Below are 21,897 nucleotides of genomic sequence, written 5' to 3'. Positions count from 1 at the left end.
CTTACATCAAGCTAGCAGTCAGCATCTATGTAGATGTTCTTTCCTCCTTTTGTGCAACACCCCTTCCCTCCTACAGACCACCCAAAGCCCTATAAATAATCCAGGGACTGTATTTTTTCTCCAGTTTTCTTTTCAGACCTCAAAGGAAAAATATCGGGCAAAGGAAGGGAGAGAGGGAGAAGGGAAAGTGAGGAGAGGAGAAAGAGAGAGAGAGAGAGGAAAGATGGCTAGTGAATTCAAAAAGAAAATATTCTGGAGGGCAGTGGTGGCTGAGTTCCTTGCCATGAGCCTTTTTATTTTTATCAGTATTGGCTCAGCTCTGGGTTTTAGCTTCCCGGTGGTGGGCAACAAAACATCCACAAGGTCTCAGGACAACGTGAAGGTTTCTCTGGCTTTTGGGTTATCCATCGCTACCATGGCACAAAGTGTGGGTCACATCAGTGGGGCACACCTGAACCCAGCTGTGACCCTGGGCCTCCTGCTGAGCTGCCAGATCAGCATCTTCAAGGCACTCATGTACATCATTGCCCAGTGCCTGGGGGCAGTGGTGGCCACAGCAATTTTGTCAGGAGTCACCTCCTCTCTCCCAAACAATCTCCTGGGACTCAACGCGGTAAGTAGAAACTTAATTCCTCATTTTAGTAGAAATGGAACACCTGTAATCTACTCCAAATTGGGTGTGTGTGTGTGTGATGGTGATGGTGACCTCAGGCAGCCTCAGTTGCTTATTGTAACAGGAGATGCTAATATCAGGATGGATCTATGCCATAGGGAAATATCAGGATGGATCTATGCCATAGGGACAGTCTTTCCTCCCCACCTCTGTTTCAGAGCTTTTGGGCATTATGGCTGTGATCAGTTTTGCTTCTGTTCAGTTTTTTACACCCAAGTCACCAAAAGGTGCCTTTTGATGCCAATTTAACATTCAAACTCCTGGCTGTTGTATGATCAAGTTCTTTTTGTGGTTCTGAAGGTCTCAGGTAACATGGTGGTTAAGCTGCATATACCAAGGTTGGTTTTGCTGGTGGGAATGTGCTTCTTTTTAAAAATATCTCATTAATGGCTTGTGTAACCTGATGATGATGGCAATGATCAGCAAGAGAGATGTGTAGCAAGAGAAAGCCCATCACTAAATGTGTGAGCATTACCTGTTGCATTAGGCAGATCCTGTCTGACACAGAATCCCAGCTGAACTTTCTGGGTGTTTCTCCTTTTGCTGTGCCAAAAGGAGATAAAACCCCTGAATACTCAGGTGTAGACTGGGGGATGATGTGGTTCAGGTTTCACCCCTCTCCCAGCCAGGTGTTCACAGCTATTGACCTTCATGATGTGTAAAATCTGCCTGGCCACACCACCCTCTGCTAAAAATCCTGACATTTTACTGTTGTTGTCAAATGTTATCCTTTGAAAAAAAAGAATATATACACTTTTAAACTTAAAATCATCCCAGTCCCCAGGGCAGTGCTACAGACACTGTAGTACACAGATTCTATAAATGGAAATTGCCTTTTAGTCACTTATTTCACCTGGTTCACTAAAGAACAAGTATTTCACATCTTTTCTACAGCTTCTTTCTTGCAGCATATTCCTGACTGCAGTCTGAAAGTTGAGCTGATTTGAACTCCTATTACACCCATTTGAAATCACAGGGTTATTTGGGACAGAAAGTTTCAGATAAAATATTCAGAAACCATTTAGGTAAAATGATTAGGGGATTGACGATTTCTGAATAAAATGATTAGGGGAAGAAAGGAACAAAAAATAATTGACAAAAAAAGTAGTATAGTTTTGCATGCTGAGACATTACAGTTAATTCAGAAAACGAGGCAGATTTTGAAAACAGAATAAAATCTGATACTAAGAAGGGGATTCCTGAGTAACATCCACCCTTGTTTTACTCTGTGGGTTGGCTGCTTACCTCCCCACATTCTGATGCTCACAACATCGTGCCCCCGTTTCAGAAATTTTGATGAGTTAATCCAAAAGTAGTTTGGGGAAGAAGAGAGAATAATTTTATTAACTCCAGAAGGCTCTGGCTGCATGTGTGATACATGAGCTTTTCCTCTGAAACCACTGGCAGAGGGAACTGCTCAACTCCATGGGACAGGGTACCCGCCCAAGTGGTTTCTTCAAGAAGTCCGAGTGCCATTAAACAGGGGAGGTCTGGCTGCAGTAACACTTGAATTTGGTTTTCCCCTTTTGCTTGCCACAAATTGCTGATGGCTGGCTCCTGCCTCTACCCCTAAAACTGTGAGGGGGTATAGATCATCACCCCAAATTCTTCTTGCTCTTCAGTCAGTAACACTCTAATCTGCAAAGATATAACTCAGCTCTGCACAAGGACATCCCAGAGGAGAAAATCCTATGGGCATACATGGCAAGATCAGCAAAGCTCAGTGGAGTCACTGATTTTGGGAAGCTTAGGAGACTACTTCATGAATCCCAAAAATTTAATGTTATAGTGGAAGCCTTGTTTCCCACCTCCCTTGGAACTTCTCTGGAATACAATGGAATACATTGTTTTCAGGACCATAAAATACACTGTTGGCAAAACCAGAATATAAATCTCCATCAGGCCAGTATTACAAATCTGGCAACACTTTTGGTGCATGAGTTAAATGGCTAAGATGGATAAAATGGTTTCTAAACACTGTGAAAAGCCTGGTCTCAGTGCTTGTCATTGTTAAATACTCAAAATATATATTTTTTTTTCCTATGATTCAGTAATAAATGTTTTGGCTAGAGGAGCAGTGGAGAGGTCTCCCATGGGATGGGGAAGGCAGCAGCTGTTCTTCTCCCTTGCTAGAGAGGAAAGCAAATCCATCAGTTCCCCCCTAACAATCTGGGACTGTCTGGGGAGGCTTGAGGTGTCTGAGACTAACTCAGGGAAGAACAGCAGAAGGGGCATGTCCAGAAACCACAGCACCAAGAGCAAGCTGCCTCCTCCTGGAGATGATAAGGAGAAGCCCCAGAGATCACTTTTTGGTCATGCTTTTTAACCTGAGGACAAGGAAGGGAGGAACAGAGCTGGCATCCCAGCCAGCTGCTTTGTTTTCCTGTCTCTCCTATGGAAAATGTGGTGTAGATTCACTGCTGAGAAAAAGAACAGGAAGAAAGGGAATGCTGGTTGTGTGACTGGGATGGGAGGAGGGCTTGGAAGTTCATGACTGTGTCCTCTGTTCTGAACCCCTCATGCTCTTGGAGGGGTGTTTTTTTAAAGGAAAAATGAAGTGGGAGAAGTTTAATGGTTACCCAGTGTCCACAGTAAATTCTAGGTAAATCCTAGGTAGGATTGAGCTTAGATTTATCTTGCCCAGCTGTAGGGCCTATATTCAGGGGCCAAGTGAGGAACCCATTCCTACAGTGTTCCTCTCATGTTCAGAGAAAAGAGACAAGGAGAGGTATTTCATCCCTTAGAGCCTTTGAATTGTCCTCCAAAGACAGCCAGAACTTCCTGGGCATGATGAGGCTCCAGGCTTGTGAGCCTCTTGTGACTTTCCCCCAAAGGAAAGAAGGGAAACAGAAGAAAATGGAAAACAAAAACCAGCCATGGAAGGTGCAAGACTGGAGGGAAGGAAAGGAAAATGGAAAAGTAAGATGCTTCTTTAACATGCTCAATGTTACAATCTGGTTTATACTAAGAAGCAAGTAAAACAGTTGCATATGAAAAGTCTGGTCCAAACTTTACTAAGGTCAGTGGAAATATTTATAGTTACTTTGGCTGGTTCCAAATAAGACATTCTGGACAGAATTCAGGGAGGTATTTAGGTTACTGAAGCCTCTTAAGACACTTAACTTCTGATATATTTTAGTAGTGGTGTGGGTGCCAAGGTAAAAACCTTCAGGAATTGGAAAAGCTGAAAGAGGAGTATGCAATGTGTTTGCTTTTCTAAAAATTTGAACACTTTTTTCCTTACGTCATCTTTTATCTCTTTTTGGCAATTGGATTCCTACACGGTACAAATTTCCATTAGGTAAAACTGTAAGAATAGAGAAGACCTCATCCAAAATGGGCTCATCTAACAGCAGAGCTGGCTATTGTCTGGTGAGGACAGATCTGTAGTTTGGATAATGGAAGAAACAATTTATCATGGGCAGTTAATGACCAACAAAGAGCTCAGGCAGGAAAAGTGGGTGAGAGAGTTCTGTACTGCAAGGTAACAAAATATTTGTGGTTCAAACATGATTATCTTGAGAACTTTTATCAAGCTTTTAAAAACAAGCTGAGAAAAGATCTTTAGCTCAGTTTTTGTGGGGGGTTTTTTTTGGGGTTTTGGTTTGTTTTTTTTTAATCGGTTTGTTTTTGTTTTTTTGTGAAAATAACCAGAGTTTGTGAAAAGGCCAACCCTGCTTTACAATTTTATAATTTCTGTATTTTGGCATACTGATTAGAGTGCCAGGAAATGTGCCCTCCAAGTCTTGAGGCTACAATTTAGAAACTATTTGAAACATTTTTCTTTAAAAATATATTTTTTTTAACGTTACAAGTGGATCAAAAATTGTCGTCAAGGAAAACAGACCTGCAGGTAGTATTGCTCAGGGTAGATAAAGAAAAAAGAAAAACAGCTAAGAATAACAAATAGAAGGACTTGAATTTAAAGAACATTCAGTGGACTGACAAATGTTGTTTGTGTAACTGAAGAACTTTCTGGAAAAGCCAGGAGAGATCTGTGGCCAGTGGATTCAGAGGTCTTGAGCACTTTTTTAAGATAGGCCAAAGTAGGATCAGATAGGATCAAAGTAGGATACCCCAAAGTAGGAACAGATGTGGGAGCATTGGTGGAGATGAGGATGCAATGTCCTTTGGTGAAAAACATCCAGTGGCCACTTCAAATTTTTTCTCAAAGACAGAGAAAAAGGAGCCCTTTACTGTCCTTGTTTTTTTTCATCCCAGAACGGTATCTGCTACTTTGAGACATCTTCCACTCTCACCAAAGCAATAATAAATAATAAAATAAATAAATCCCCTTTCCATAATTTATCCCTCTTGGTAGAGGGATAAATTTCTACCTCTTGGTAGAAAATTTTTAGCAGCAAAATGAACATTTTATAAGTACATTTAGTATAGCAGAGACAAAAACGTGATGGTACTTCTTATTTTGTGGGCTGAAAGAGGTTTCAGAGCTGTGACAGTGATTACCATTAAAAATCAGTCAGAAAAATGCTTAACACAACATCTGCAAAATTTTGTGCAGTTAACTCTGGATTAGGCTCTGCTTGCATTGAATCACCAAAGCTTGCAGTGCCTCCAAGACCTGCGCCTCTGAAAACCTACATTTAGGTTGGATTTTGGTCCAGCAGCAGCAGAGCAGCTTTGAACCCTTGTGTTGGAGACTTTTCTCTGCTGTGTCTGTGCTCCTCAGCTCCAGCCTTGTTCTGATATTTAGAAAGTTGAAGGCTGGCGCATAGGATGTGGCATATGATGTGTGGATACTTAACCTCTGCAGATGCATTCTCTTATCTGTAGGGCATTATTGTTAGTGAGTTTTCTCCCAACAATTTTCCAAGGCACAGAGACCCCCAGTACAACCATAAAATTGTTCATGCACTGGGAATTCTCTTTCATGAAGCTGAGACCTGTCAGAGCTTTCAATGGTGTGTGGGGCTCAGTAGGGATGTTTTTATCCTGGTATTCCTCACCGAATCTTTCCCATCTTTCCGAAAGTTGCCTCAGAAGGGATCAGGGATGGAAATCACCAGGTTTTCCACTTTTGGTCCAAACCAGTGCACCAGTGGTGGCCCTTGGACCACGGGGCACAGGACTTACATGGTTGCTGTTGGTGACTCAGTGTTTACCTTGTGATTTCCCTCTCTTTCTGCCCGCACCCTCTGAGTGTGCTCTCCTCCAATCTCAAATTAAACAAAGTCGGGTTGAGTTGGAAGAACTTCCAAAATAAACTGAGAACTTGAGAGTGTGAGTGGACAATTGGGCAAGTGATGCTGCTTTTCCTCTGAGTCAGTATGGAAAATTGCAGCTCCAGAGGTGTAGCTGGATGGACAAGACACGGAGCTGAATTCCTGACCTTTACGCTTATTAAAAACCTTTGGATGCCTTTTCTCAGATTACATACTGCCCCTTTCTCCATTCTCAAGAGTCAGCTTCATCCTCCCCACCATTGCCCTCTGCCTTCCCTGTTTCCAGTCTGATGTAGGCATCTCCTTTCCTCTTCTGGGACATCTCCCTGGTTAAGCACTTGAGTTTCTACGAGGCACCAGAAGTCGCCGTGGTTTTAGAGGGAGCAAAATGGTTCCTGTGCAGGAGATTAGTCCAGGATTTTTATTTCTTAACAAAGAGCATCACAACAATAGCTCATTATTCAATTTTGATCTCTCAGCAGCAGTCTTTTATGGCATGCCAGCATTGTATTGAATTGCATCAGGCTGGGGAGGTGGAACACAGGAAAGGCACCTGCTCAAAACTGGTTGTGGTCTTGGCCACTTTCTAATGTGTTCACACAGTGACAGCAGAAACATCTGGGCTGAGATATAAATCTGATGGCTATCACCCATTCCCAGGAGCATTTAGGGATAACAAGTTAGAGCTCTAATCCTTATCTCACATCTCAGAAGTTATTTCTTATTTCCATTTCCACCAAGATTTCCTTAGAGCTTCTACAATAATATAGCTGTAACCTTTAGCTTTTGATGGAGAGGATGCAGGGATGTAGCAGGGTGACCAAGCCACAGGGTGAGGCCCTCAGTGATCAGGCAGCTGCATTTCAGTCTTTTGGTGCTGAAAAGTTGGTTCAAACTGGGTTTTGTACCAGGGTCTATGTCCATAGGAGTTAAGGATGACTGTACTGTTTGAAAAATGCTTTGCAAACCTCAGATTAAGGGTCCTCTCCATTTCTTTCTATTCAGAAGTGATAGGAATTGAGGTGAGTTGAAAAATAGTGAAGTGCAATAGGCTTAAAAACTATCAATTTGGTATATTAGATAATTTTGTAATCCAAATTGAGTCATGCTGGGATTTTTGTAGAATGATTTTGTTTTCTGTGTTCAAGCAGCTGTCAAAATAAGTAGGATTAAATATGAAATATAAGGAAATTCATTCTGCCAACACCCTTCCTGACTGGATAATACAAAGTCAAAACTGTTTTCCTTTCTTTCTCATTCTATGTATTATGCCATATGCATTTGGATATTTTGTGCTATGTGTATCCACACCTACACACACACTCACACATCCAAGAGAGCTAGATTGATAGCTAGAAAGATTCTTCAGTTGAGGTAAACCTAAATTTATTTTCTTAATTTACATTTGTTTGAAGTAATAATAAAAATAGTAAAATAATAAATTTATTAGTGAGTGTCAATTCTAAATCAAGATCTGACATAGCAAGAACCACAAATGGAAATTTCCACAGCAGATGAGAATGAATATTATGGACCTTTTTTGGTTTAATTGATGCAATGGGAAAAACAACATCTAAATAATTGTAGAAGGGCCCATGTACTTCAGTAGATAATGTGAACGTTCAAGGGTGTCAAGAATAGAATATTTTTTTTAGTCAGAGAAGTTTAAAAAATGTCACTATCTGGGTTGTATATAGCTCCATTTAAGAGAAGGATTTTTAGAGTAAGGACACTAAACCACATCACAAGTACTAAAGAAAAAAAAAATAGCCCTTGAAAAATTTCCTGTTTGTCTCAAGAGGAAATTGCCTGTTTTCTTTAGAACAGTTGTTCATTTTTGCTTATTTGTCCATTCTCTAGTTTAATGGAGAGAATTCAATAGCAGAGAGATCTTTACCTGGTATCACAACTGAAAATGTCACAGAAATCTTCATGCTTAGAAAAATCTTTGTTCCAGAATTAAGGAAACCAGCACAAGGTATTGTGCTTGTGCTCAGCTTCAGACAGCAAACTACCTGTATGTTATCTGTCTGCATTTCTCAGTGTCTGCATTTCACTGTCTTCATTCTGTTGCCTCTTTATTACAAACACACAGAAGCAGAGGAGCCTTTTTCCATTGTGCCTGATATGGCACCTGGCACTCTGAGCCCTCATGCCCTGTGGATGTGCTCCTCAGGCCCTCCAGAGTAATATTAATAACAATAATTAATATTTTAATTTCTTTATTTAATAATCAATAATATTAATACCAATATCAGAAAGCAACTGAACATCTCCTGTAGGTTTTCTGCTCTGGCTGGGAGCAGGATGTGGTTCTGTCTATTAATTAATGTACAGCCTGATGGGAACGAACTGATCCTTTTGGCTTCCAGAGCCAAAGGTAGTGCTGGTGTTCACTGAAGTCCATGAGATCTGAGGCTAAGGCACAGCACTAACCTGTTCAATCAAACACACAGGGCCTGACAGGCATCCTGGAGGAAACTATAAACAGCAGGAGGGCAAATATGCCTCCTGAAATCTCTGCACGAGGTTTCTCTTTTGGCACTTGAGGACCGGAAAGGAACAAAGAAATCCTCTGGGTACTTTCCTAGGAGAGCCCTCTGCATCCTCTCTCCAGGAACCACTTAAAGGTACAACAGAAAACCAAACTTTTCCAGGTTCTTGATGCTAATTCTGTGGCAAGTGAAGCCAACAAATGCTTTTGTGGCATGTGTTTCCTTTCATGTATATTCACAACTTCTCCCAAACCTAATGATAAATGTGTTTGGCTAAGGAATCAAGAAAATAAAATTTAGCTCCTTTCCCTTCCTTTCAGAAGACTTCTTTCTTGATGAACAAGGTGGAGAAAAGGAGGTACAATTGTTTCATTAATATCTGAAAACCTCTGCACATATTCAGAGCTAGTTTTTAACTCCCTAGAAAAATCTTCAGTGCTCTGTACAAAACTGACTGTATGAACTATCCCAGACTGAGAATTCTTGAAAACTTCACAGGTTTTCTTGAGTGTTTGTCTACAAGTATAAAATAAATAACACTTTGGTACAATTTCCAGCAACCAGACTATGAAGTTTCTGCAAATCCATCTAGTTATTCCAGTAACAGCATAGAAAGGAAGATTCTATTAGGTTTAAAATTCAGATGTGCCCAAGATTCCCCACTGAAAAACCATGGTCCTCCTGATCTGACAGCACAGGAGGCCAGAAATATCTCCGTGGTATAAATGAGTGCTTCAAAAATGTTACTGAAAATGAACTATTTACTTGGGTATTGCTGGGTAAAGGGATTAAAAAACCCAAAACCCAAACAAAAACATCTCACTATTCCTCATCCTTTGAATAGAAATTGTTTATTTCTCAGCAGCAAGACTTTTTTTAAAAAAACAATGTTCCCCCAAAAGCCACTTTCCCAGAGGCACATAAAAAAATAAAAATAAAACCAAGGTAAATGATCTATCACTAGAGAGCTGTGCTAAATGGGAGTCCTATAGAGGAACTGAATTTTCCTGACTGTTACTGCCTTCACATGTAAACTTTCTATGGTTTAATTTCAATGAAACCACCCCTCTTTCCCTGGAATAATGGGCTGCTGCAACACAAAGCTCTGGCCAGTTTCTTGTCAGCCTGAAGACAGGGTGGGAGGAGGGAATTTAGTCTTGTTCCTGGAGGGTGTCTGCTATCCAAAGAATGGAAAATATGATTTCTGCTTTGGGAATTGAATGAGTCCCCTTTAGACCTCCTCAGGCTGTATTTATAGGAAGGATAATCTAGCAGAGGACAATATGTTTTGTCCCTAGGTTCTGCTGAATGCTTCTGTTGTTTATCTAGGACATGATCCAAAGCTAATTCTTTGCCTCATAAGCAGCTTCTTCTGAGTGCTCCTGTCTTTTAAGTGAAACCCTGTAGATCTTTCCCTGTCTTTCCTAGAGAAATGAGCTTTTGTACTCTCTGAATCCCTAACACTGGGTATAGAAATATCTCTTTCAGATTGGTACTGTTAAAAAGCAAGGAAATAAGAAAACAGCTGTAGTTAAATAGCTGGGGATAAAGTCTCTGAATACATTTTGACTCTGAGTTAAATGAAGATTGATAGCTCTGGAGATCTGGGATGGGCTTCCTGGAGAAGAAAGGTAAACTATCAAGTTGGAAGTTATCAAGTTATTTTCATGACAGAGTTGGAGCTGAAAGAAAGAGAAGTCAGACAAAATGACCATCTGGATAGCAGAAGATGCTTCTGAGGGAAGCAGGGACATTAATTTCTGAGATTACTTTTGAAGAACATAGCATTAAGGAACTTTGCCCAGCTAAACACTTAAATGACAGTTAGTTGGTGTAAAGCAACATAATTAATATTTCCAGTGTGGGGTTGAAGACAAAAACATGAAGTATTTAAATTAGTATGAAGAGCTTTTCTTACTAAGAAAAATAAGGAAAACCAAAGAAGTTAAAACTTAAACTACAGAAAAACAATGCAATAGGACAGTGAGAATTTGTTTGAACAAAATTCTAAAAGCCCTCTTATAAGAACAAAGTCTTCCAGGGCAGAGATGAGATAATAATTTGGAATGCTGAAACCAGCAGGTCTGGTGCAATTTGTTAGCTGTTTATTTGTATTCAACACAGGAGGGAAGAGATCTCTCTGACAGAAAGATATTATTTATTGCAGCACAGCTCCTGAAAATTCTAGCTTTTGTATGGAAAGGAGAATGTAGTACTTCTTCCAACATGAATATCAAAAATGTTAATAAAAGGTAATAAGTGTATAGTCAGTCCACAGCATGCTGCTTATTATGTGCAGGCCATGCTACTGCTGGGGTTCTGCAAATTCTGCCTTACCTGGGGGATGGCTGGGATATGCCAAGAGGAGTCCCTGGCATCAGTGATGTTATATGTGTCACTAAATTGCTGGGGCTTAACTTATCTCTCTCTAAAAACCATCAGCCAGCAGGGCTGGCAGTGGGGTGTTTCATAAGAATGGAGAAAGCTTACATTCCCCTAGAGAAAAATGGACCTCTAAATTTCCAAAGGCTTGTCATTTTTCAGGAACAATGAGAAATTAATCCCTGTTATATGAAAGCCTGTTGGATGAGACAAAGAGTAGCACCATGTGATGAAACCACCTTGCATAACAAACTGTCTGATCCGTGTAACGGGAACCAGGTTTGAACTCCATGTGCTTTTACTCCTAATGAGAAAAATATGAAGCTACTAGAGAAGTACACAGTTGGGTTTACCCTGGGCCAGTTTTAATTTCCTGTCTTCATTTCTCTTCTGAAGGCAGACAACTAACAAATATCCTGCTCTAAAAAAGAAAAGAAAAAAAAAAAAAAAAGAAAGAAAAAAAAAAAAAAAAAAAAAAAAAAAGAAGAAGAAGAAAAAAGAAAAGAAATCATTTATTGGCCCAGATTGTTGCTTGAAGCTGTGGAAGCCTGTCAGCTAAATGTGGCAGTGAAGGGCACTTCTGAGATACACTCCCTAGGAACATCAGTTCTTATCTCCTACCTGATGCTGTGGAGAAATGGAAGCAATCCAACCACTACCCTCAATTCCAATTTGGGTCATGGCAAGATAACGATTTTCTATTAATTTTTTCCCTCAGTTTTAACAGTTCTCATTTCATTATGTTGCAGGTCTGTTGGCTCAGTCACCAATAGGGTTTATATTTATGCAGATCCTTCAACATGACTGATCCACCGTCTATATCTCCAATATCTGCAGATGCCACAAGTTGTTTCTAGACAGTAACTCAGCTGAGACAGAGCAGCCCTGGGGCAATTCTGTCCCAGATCTTCCCACAGGAAGAACATTTCCAAAAAATCAAGCTTACATGTTACATGATAATTTAGCTTGGAAGGGACCTCAAGTCCAAGCTCTTTCTCAAAACAGAGTCAGCACTGAATTCAAACCAAGCTGCTGAGGAGCAGCAGTAGCTTTACTGGATAATCTTTGAATGGGGAACCAGTTTTGTACCTCATCCCTTGTCCAGTAATACAAAGCAGAAGGCTTCAGCATTCCCAGAGTGCTTCCTTAGGTTCCAACCGGTTACACCTCAGGAGCTTTCTGAATAAGGTGTGATTTTTATAAATTTTCTAGAAATTTTCAGAATTTCCATGGGTTTTTCTTCCACGAACTTGTTCAGATCCACAGTGATTTTCACCCAGGTGAAAATATGAATAGTGGGATTCTCTTCACAGGAGGATACAGCATCACTGGTATCCACTCTGCTCATAATCTGGGTGATATTACAGCCAAGGAAGAATTACTCAGTGCAGTTAATGCAGCCAGGACTGGTTCAGTTAATCAGATCCATGTGGCTACATATAAATCTCTGCTCTTCCCAATGATGTAGCTCATTTCTTCTGTGTGTCCCTGGTGCTTCTCCTGACAAAACAATAACTTAGAAATGAAGTTTAGTCAATCGATTCATGAGAACAAAAAGGGAGAAGTCTGGCTTGACTCCTGTGGTGTGGGAAACTCTGGGAGGAATGAATGTAGGCTTGTGTGTTTCATTTTAATCCCTTAGGGCATATGTTGTCCCTTAAAGCACTGAATCCATTCTTCAAGCCTCACAAGTCTGAAGCATGAAAAGCTCAGGCAGTTACTGTGCTCTTCCCTGCCTTCTGAAATTTTTAATTTTGCCTTAAAGAGCATCACTTGAAATGCAGAGAATGTGAGAGTTAGTGGACTACAGACCTTGTGACTGCTGGTAAGAATGAAGGGAGGAAAGTCATTGTAGTGTAGGGACAGGTCTCAGGCCAGCAGTACAGTAGAGGTGACAGTGTCCAACATTTCCAGGCATTCTTCTATCTATTTAAGGACCAGAGATATATTCACATTGCATTCTGGCTATTCTCAGTAGCAAAAAGCTAGATAGCAAGACCAGTGACTGATTTCTGCCTTTGTTTTATTGGCAGCCTCAGGTGGTCAGGTCTCTGTAATGTATAATACTGCTTCCTTTGAGATTCAGATTAAGTTTCAGGCTTAAATCAAAAGTCAAATTTCTGGATCCAGGTAATTTACAAAATAAATAAATTAATTCTGGTTGATTATGCCTGCTTGGTTCTGCCAAGAGCTTACAACTGAAGCTTCAACAGGTCCAAAGTGTTTCCTATTGCATTCTTAGCTGGGTAACGCTTGCAAATCCACTGTGGCCAAGCACTGTATAAATCTGAATATAAGCACAAAGATATATATATGTACATTTTAACTTGATGCTAGGAAATGCACCTTCTTACTCCCTATGCTAATCTTTGACTGGGATGTCATCAGGGTGATGGATGCTTCTGCTGTTCCATGTGTTGCTGTAGCCTAGATGGTCAAAGCTTCTGCTTTAGGGACACTCTGGCTCTGACAAGTAAGAAAATAACAAGCATCTGTGATATTACACTTCTATATTGCAGATCCAGAGATGATAGCAAAGCAGAACACCCAAGGTTTGTCTCAGTTTTGTCCCAGTCTTGTTTTGGAACACAGCCCAGAGGCCTTGCTCTCACAGTGGAATCTTACGTCCCTGGCAAGCTGCACAAAAATTACATGCTAGAGGAAAGGAAAAGGTTTCCTATGATATTTCCAGGTTTTCTTTGATTCCACACAGCCCATCAATAAGTGTTGATTAGCAGGGAGAATGACCTCAAGCCACGTCAGTTGTAGGATGTGTTTTCCTGGAGGGAAAGGAAGAATATGATTTCCGCCTCTCAGAGATAAGGATTATCACAGGTTTTAAAAGTATAATTTTGCTCTTATTGTCTTTTTTTTCTTCTACAGAAGCACTTCAAATGAAGGGGAAGTTTAATGGCAGGCCAGTGTTTAATCTTTGAAAATGCCAAGGCTTTGTGAAATGCTAACATTGTTGTGTCAGACCTCAGATCTAGATTTTCTGGGATTTAACACTTGCATTATGATGGAACAGACTTTAATTTCATAATCCACTTTTGGGCATTTGCATATCACTTACTTATTTGCCAATTCACTTGCTTTTTAAGTTTGACCATTTGGCCTTCCAAATGTGAGATAGGATTTCCCAGAGAGTCTCTAATTCAGTTCCTAAAAGTAATACTATTTTCGTATCAATGGGATGCATTTGAAGGCTAATTTGTTGAGAGGCACAAATCCCACTGTCTCTGCAGTGAAAAAAAACCCAAAAAAACAAAACCACAACAAAACTTTTAAAATAGGATGAAAAAATAAATAGAATATTTTTTTAGTGATATATCAGGCACTCAGCATGAGTTTCTGGATAATGTCACTTTCACTGCTGGCTCATCTTTATATGTTTATGTGCTTTTATTTCTCACATGCAAGTCCTATTAATGCTGAAGGTTTCATTAACTGATTTAAGTTTCTATTGCATGGATCCCTAAAGAACCAAAAATTCAACTCACCATTTCAACCAGGATTCCTTTCTATCTCTGGAAAAACTTCTTCTAATTCAAAGGATATCAGCCCTGCCTAGTAAAGAACAAGATAAAAATATATTACTAATTCTTCAGTTTGGCAGGTTTTACAAATCAGTAGATTTTCACTGTTTTCAATGTACCTTTATGCTGGATATTTTTTTTTCAGTGTTTCAGAATTTGATATTATGCTACTTGGTTACAGAGGACAAACAAGAAAATTGAATAGCAGAGATGGAAAATGGAAGAGTTCAGTTAAACATCTTTAAGTTTTAATGTTAACAAAATACTAGTTTGGGGGAAATCAGGGTGTAAAACCACCAAAACAGATTTAAAGCATTATTTCCCAGAGGTTCATTGTTCTGTACAGGTCACAATAACATTTAATTATGCTTTTGCCATATGTGACCTAGTGATTTTTTAATGCAGAGGCTTTGACAGATGGGATAACCTCCTGATAACATTGGGCTTGAGCACAAGTTTTGCAGAGTTTGCTTCCTACTCAGCATCACTCACGTTCTCCATTTCTCTGGCCTGTGTCCAAGCTCATGTTTCATCCTCCCCCTGCATTGTTATTGCTGCTTAATACCAAGTTACTCAGCTACAAGCTTGTCTTTTCTTAACTAAGATACCACTGATTATAGCAATTAGAAGCCAAATTCAAAGCTTGTTATCATTTTGAATGGTTTAGCTCCATGGTTTCTGGTCAAGCATAGGTTTCTAACAGTAGTCCTGAAATAGGACAGCATTTTTACTGTATAATGTTCACTTCTATGAGTTACTGTGGTTACAATCTGTTCTGCAGCATTTACATTAATAGGAAACTACTGATTTCATGATTAATAATATAGTTGGGATATCTACCTCTTCCAGTGTGAGTTTGTCTAGAGATTCTGCTTTAACAGGAAATTGAAACACTTCCCCCTTCGGTCCCTTAGGATTCCTGAATTTGGGTGGTTTTTTTTTTCTTTATGGCTTTCAAAGAAGGTGAGTGATACTCAGTTTGAAGACACCTAAAATTAGTCTACATGTGAGCTAGGTGTCTAAGCTCTTGTAGTCAAATGAGACCTAGTGAATAAAAAATCCAGGACAGAGCTATTCATTCAGTTATTCTGAATGACACATCCAGTCAGCTCTGAAATCATCACCTACATTTCATCAGCTGCATGGAACTCATCTCCATTGACTATGTTCATAATATATACATTGCCTAAACATTGACATCTAGAGACATTTTAGATACTTTTGGTCTTCTGCAAGACTTGAGTGACATCTATCCATCCCAGTAGAACACAGTGGATTTCTCAGGGTATTTCAAGTGGAATTCAAGGCACAGGGGTCTTAATGTGGAAAACTGCCCATGGGGACAATGTTTTACAAGAAATTTTCCACATGAAATCCTTTGAAAGAGTTCATGTTGAATTACAGAAAATAAGTGGTGGTTGGAGAAGAGACTTGTCAACAGCAGAGACAGGTCCTTTCAAGTTACCCAGAATATGCACCTTTTTATTTTCTGTTTCTCCCTTCCTCCTCCTGCCCCTGTTTGCTTAGCAAATGGTGCTGAAGGGGAGCTGAACAATGTTCAACATGACCACAGCATCCTTATTCTCAGAAGAAATGAATGAAAGCCTCAGGGCAGGGCAGTTCACTTCTTGTGTGTAAACTCTGTTGAAGGCAAATCTCTGCCTCTTTTTTTCCCCACATTTTGACCAGCATCATTCTCATTGTGTCTCCTGTTTGAGCATTGGATGGATGCTGCAACCATGCAACCATGTTATATGACCAGCAAAAGTTGGTTATGCTTAGACTTGAGCAAAGCAGTGAATGTTTCAAAACTTATTTCTATTAATATTTTTTTTTCCTGTTGAAAAAAAACAACTCGAGGAGAGAAATGACTGCACAGGTCTGCATTGTCCTGCTGAAAAAAAACAGTTCCTGCAAAACTTTGTCATATTTGTTGAAGTCAGAGAGAAATATCAACTGATGTCTTCCTTCTTGTCTCCACACAGCTTTCAGAGGGAATCAATGCAGGTCAAGGACTGGGTATTGAAATCATTGCCACCTTCCAGCTGGTGCTGTGTGTCCTTGCCACCACAGACAGGAGGAGGAATGATGTCTCAGGATCAGCACCTTTGGCCATTGGTCTCTCTGTTGCATTGGGACATCTGCTTGCTGTAAGTGTTACTTCTCACAGCTAATACCTGCAATGTCTCTCCTCAGGATGGGCTGCTGAAGGAAGAAGGGGGGCAGGCGATAGTTTCTTCCCTCTTCTTCCTCTTCAGAAATTAACCTTATTTCTGCAACATGCATGGCCCTTCTTTCTCAGATCCTGTGGCTTTGTCAGTAAGTGATGAGGCTGCATATCTGGAAGGAGTCACTGCAGTAGGACCTGTGCTGTACCCCTGATGGGATAGGAGAGACACACGGCAGTCTTTCTTTTTTCTGAGGAAGAGAGGGTGGGATGAATATGAAGTTGTTGTGAGCACCTGATCCATGCTGCTGGCTTCCTCTTGCCCTGCTGTGTGATGAAGATGCCACACGTGCATTAATGCCTCACCACTGGTTCTTTTTCCACCTCCTAGATTGACTACACTGGATGTGGAATTAACCCAGCCAGATCTTTTGGCTCTGCACTGATTGCCAACAACTTTGAAAATCACTGGGTAAGTTGAATGAATCTGTTTAGCTGACAAGAGGCTCTGCATATACATAACCTACAAGATCATAAACCTTTACATTCATATCACAGAAATAGAATGATTGGGTTGGAAGAGACCCTAAAGATCATCTAGTTCCACCCCCTTCCATGGTCAGGAACACCTCCCCCTAGACCAAGTTGATCAAGTTGCTCCAAGACCTTGGTGACTTCCAGAGAGGGGGAAGCCACAGCTTCTCCCAGAAATCTGTTCCAGTGTTTCACCATCCTCACTGTAAAAACATTTTCCCTATTTTTCCCATTTCATTAGGACCAAGTCAGTCAGTTGCCATTTCTATTTCATTTAACAAAAACAATCTCCTTTTGCTCCTGACCAGCCTCAGAAGATCACAAAGTCCTCAAACTGAGTGCTTATTCAAAGTAATACAGCAGATTTTCTTTGGTTATATCCTGTTATGTTTATATATATCAAATATTTTAAACTTCATGTTTGTCAGACTCAGGAACTCTTTGGCCATGGAAAGCCCTCAAAATCATGTGTATTTCTAATAAAATCAGCCTGTGTACTAGAATACTTTTAATAACTCTCCTTCCAAACTTTGCAGTCCTTCAGTGATCAGGCCAGTACAATTACAGCAATATCATTAGCTAATTGCAAATTAAGCCTCTAGTTAGGTCCTCCTTAAGTATTGTTTTTTAATTCACCTGTCACTGACAGCTAGTGGGAGAATCTAATGCCCTTGTTGCTTTTAGAACTTGTACACCCTGACAAATTTTCCTGGAGGAAAAGAGAAGTTTTGCCAGTAGATTCACTAATTTTAAACAACAGAACTTGACAACATATTAATATATATATTAATTAGTATCTATTATCTACAAATATTAATATCTATAATTACCAATTCATGGAGAGAAATTCCTTGTTTCTTGCTATTGAGTTAAGTAAATCTCCAGGTCCTAGGCTGCAGTTTTAGTGCTCTCACTGAAAAAAAAAAAATTGTGTCGGAAAAATCCTCAGAAGGTATTTTTCAGACCAGCTTCAAATGCAGCAATACCCAACGTATTAACTGGGCTTGGAACTTCCTTGCAGATCTTCTGGGTTGGCCCAATCATTGGAGGAGCAAGTGCTGCCCTGATTTACGACTTCATCCTGGCTCCCAGGAGCAGTGACCTGACTGACCGCGTGAAGGTGTGGACCAGCGGCCAAGTAGAGGAGTATGATCTGGAAGGAGATGATATGAACTCCCGGGTTGAAATGAAGCCAAAATAAAGAAAGAGAAGGGAAAAACCAAAACAAAACACAACACATTGGTTTCCGAAGATTTTATCAGTGTTATAGACTCTTTGTAAACCAGCAAACAGTACTTCGGTTTTATTTTTTGTTTTTTTTTTTATTTTTTTTTTTTTTAAATTCAATATGGTTTCCCAGTTTTTGCCCTGAATCTTAATAGCATTTTTATACCTTTGTAATTTTCTCAATTACAAAGTTTTCAGGCCAATAAGTCATTAAACCTCTTTCGCATAAGCTAAATGAATTGGGCTGAAATTTAACCCCTCCTTTACCACCTCTGAATTTGCAGATGTAATGAAAGAGGGTGGTTCTCTCAGAACAACACTCAGTAATGATAAATAGTTCAAATATTTGATGAAAGAACAGATACAGAGGACATAGAACCACCTACACCAATAGAGGGGGGCTTATACTGGAAAAAGTATTTATACCAATATTCCAAGTTGATATCTAATGCCAGCAGTGCATGTGAAAACCTATCTGAAATCATTGCTCTAAAGCATTTCTTTTGGAAGCAAAGACCACTAAAAATTACTTGTTCTGTAGAATTCACCAGAATTTTCCAAATTACTTATAATCTCTGACAAAGACAGACAGAAAAGTTAAGCAAAACAATCTCCAGAATAACAGAAACCATTTAGGTTTTCCAGTGTTTCATTCTCCCCAAAACTACTTCCAGCTCATTGTGAGGGGAGGGAATATATGAGAAAAATGTATAAATTCCTGGGAAGTATTAACTAGAAGTCAGATTGAGGAGAAGTAATAACAATGACAACAAGAACAACATGGTGTTAATGTATGGACAGGATCTGATTGTTCCTGTGACTACTTTGCTTTTGTTCATCTTATGTATTTTACTGTATGTTTTAAAACAAACCACGAAAATAAAAAAGGCCCCTTTCTTCCTGACCCCATTCTGATAACCAGTTCTGTGACATTCAGGGACAATGAATAGATGTACACACAGTCTATTTTCTAATGAGGGACAAATACAGACCTGTGTGTAAGTCCATTTTGGGGGTCATTGCTTTTATATATATATATATATATATATAAATGTTTATATATATGTTTTATACAGAAAGCCTAGTATACTGTTTTGTAAGAAAATACCAGCATAAGACAAGTGGAAAGGATTGCAACAGTGCTTAGCAAAATAAATTACACTGGAAATGTAAAGAAAAATTAACACTAAACAATGTGGAAGACTATTTTCTATTTTCATTTTTGTGTGTGTGCTACTTATGATTTCCTGAGTAACCCAAAGCATTAGCTGGTCTTACCTACTAACTATAGGATATAGTAAAAGCAGATACATGCTGATATACTTGTTCTGGACTAAACAGTTTTACGTAAGAAATGAGGCCCAGAGGAACCTACAGAAAAAAGCTGCACACTTTATCATTCAGACAAACACCCCAGAGCTAATGGGATGGATGTGTCCTCTTAGAGAGACAGTGTGGACATGGGAACTGAGAGAGTTGGGAATCCATACAGGTTGGATCATTTCATCAAGTTGAGCAGGTGTACAATGAAAAAAAAATAATAAAAAGGAAAATCACCAGCAAACCAAAACAGAATATGTTTTATCTTTCTTGTCTACATCTGGCGTGCTATCCCATGTATTGTTGATGTGCATACAGCAGGATTGGATTTTGGGGTGGTTTAAAAATAAACAAAACCTGTTGGTCTAACACATGGAATGTTCACGGTTCTTGATTTTTCATCTTGATTTTTCAAGGCAACTTCCTTTTTCTATACCATTCTGCAGGTGCCCAGCTCTAAGAATGAGACAATTCTAACTTTTCCACTCTTGATTGCTCCTTTGATATGATGCTGGCTTTTGGGGACAGGAAACCTTGATTTGTAGGACAGACAAAGGCCCTCACTTGGAAGTGAGCTCTAAGTTATGCTGAGAAATGGAGCAGAAACTTTTGCAGAATTCTGCAGGATGGCAGAATTCTTCAGCTTTGTTTGCTGGTTTTCCAGCATCAAAAGTTCAAAATTAACTTTGTTGTGCATCAGAATCATTCATGGCAAATAATTTCTTTTGAGAAGCTTGAGATAACTTAACACACACAGTGATGAAGCAAATCGGAGATGCACAATTTGTTCTACAGTCTACAACCTGAAAAGAGAAATAGTTTGGCCTATTTTCTACATTTTAAGGTCCAAAACTTTGAAGACAAGCAATACTACCTTTTCATTTCATGTCTAATACAACTACATAATGTTAGCTCCTGTAGCTGCTGTTTATTATGACCACAGGATAGGTGCAGGAGTAAATAAAATAGGTGGAAGTTGTACAATAATTTTTTCACTAGTGAAGAATCAAAAACCAGGTCAAAATCAATGAAGTGTCAGTGTATTTCTTCTGTCTCTTTAAACCATTCACAGTAATGCTCTGGAAATTAAGTGAAAACATAATTCAGCAGAATTCCAGGCCTAGATCCCTGCTTGTTTTTAAAGAAGGAAAAGATTAATGACACACTCAGAGTTCTCTGGTGGTGCTTAGATCTGAACTGAGAACAGCAGCTTCTAAATAATACAAGGTTGTAGCTTCTGATGGTCTCCCTGATCCTGAGACAAATGGTTTTGTTTTGTGCTAGACAAGCACCCTTCAAAGTTATCAGCATCTCATTAAAATACTTGGAAGACACCCAGCAAAGGAATTAAAAGCATGAAGCAGCAAAGTGTCAAAAGCCACTAACAAATGTCAAGTGGGAGAATGTGTTTTCAGGCAATCACCCAGAAACTCAGCTAAATCTGCCTGACATCAAGAGGAAGCCTGGAACACAGGTGTTTAAAAAAGCTCCCATGATGTATGCAGTAATAACTCCTGACTTATGGACATATGGACCATGTCTGTGCCCTGGGGACAAACCTCTGTAATCATCACACATTCTAACAGGAAAACCTGGGCAAAGGTCCATGGCCACCTGACATCTTTTTTAGTAGCCACCCTATCCAATAGCCCACAGCATAGCCAATACCCACAGAGTGGCTACAGAGATGCTAATAAAGGAAAAAGCACAGGGGAATGTTTCCAAATGCAGGGAGTTGTGTCAGTGTCTCTATGTGCCACTCCAAAGTTCTCCTAAACTTTTCCTGGGCAAAGTTGTTCAATGGAAAAATGGTCCAATTTGTTTGGCCTGAGAGCCAGATGCCATCCTAGGGATAGAGAGCACCAGCAGCAGGGATTTGTTCACTCTGTAGTTTAGAGAGCTGGCAAAGAACCCTCTGGTTTTGCATGCACCAGCACAAGATAACTTAGAAAAAGTCAAAAAGTCTGAGCAAGGTGCTTTGAATACATCCCTGGAGAAACCCCTTCCAGTCCATCAATTCTATAGACAGCCTCAGGTGATATGGATCCTAACTTCAGTCATCTATCTTTAGAAGAAAATAGAACTGTGGCAATTTAATTTTAGATTTTGTGTTGCTTGACTCTACATAGACTTTTAACACGTGCAAAGAAAGAAAAGCAATTGAAACATAACTTGAGCCAGGAAGCTTCCATTGTCTTTCCATATCCACCAGCTGCACCAGTCACAATTCAGAGCTTAATGTTTTTTAAAAAAATAAAATAACACAATAATACCAATAAAGAATTTCTCATAGTATTTCAGTGTTTTGCTTCTTTTTATGCAGCTGAAGTTTGGATGTGCCAAGAGTCACACAATGAAATTATATCAAGGTTATGACTGT

The 21,897-nt window shown here is 39.6% G+C and overlaps 1 protein-coding gene across 1 annotated transcript; it reads left to right on the top strand.

Annotated features, from left to right (window-relative positions):
• The first annotated feature begins 42 nt into the window (after positions 1-42).
• Positions 43-19,890, top strand: AQP1 (aquaporin 1 (Colton blood group)). Its single transcript, XM_071734600.1, has 4 exons — positions 43-613; positions 16,255-16,419; positions 16,828-16,908; positions 17,992-19,890. Exons 1-4 carry the CDS (start codon positions 224-226, stop codon positions 18,169-18,171), a joined length of 816 nt encoding a protein of 271 aa, XP_071590701.1. The 5' UTR covers positions 43-223; the 3' UTR covers positions 18,172-19,890.
• The last annotated feature ends 2,007 nt before the right edge of the window (positions 19,891-21,897 follow it).

Source organism: Heliangelus exortis, chromosome 2 (genome assembly GCF_036169615.1).
Source record: "Heliangelus exortis chromosome 2, bHelExo1.hap1, whole genome shotgun sequence".
Classification (NCBI taxonomy): domain Eukaryota; kingdom Metazoa; phylum Chordata; class Aves; order Apodiformes; family Trochilidae; genus Heliangelus; species Heliangelus exortis.
Note: the sequence above shows the minus strand (reverse complement) of the source record. Positions and strands in the feature narration are given on the sequence as shown.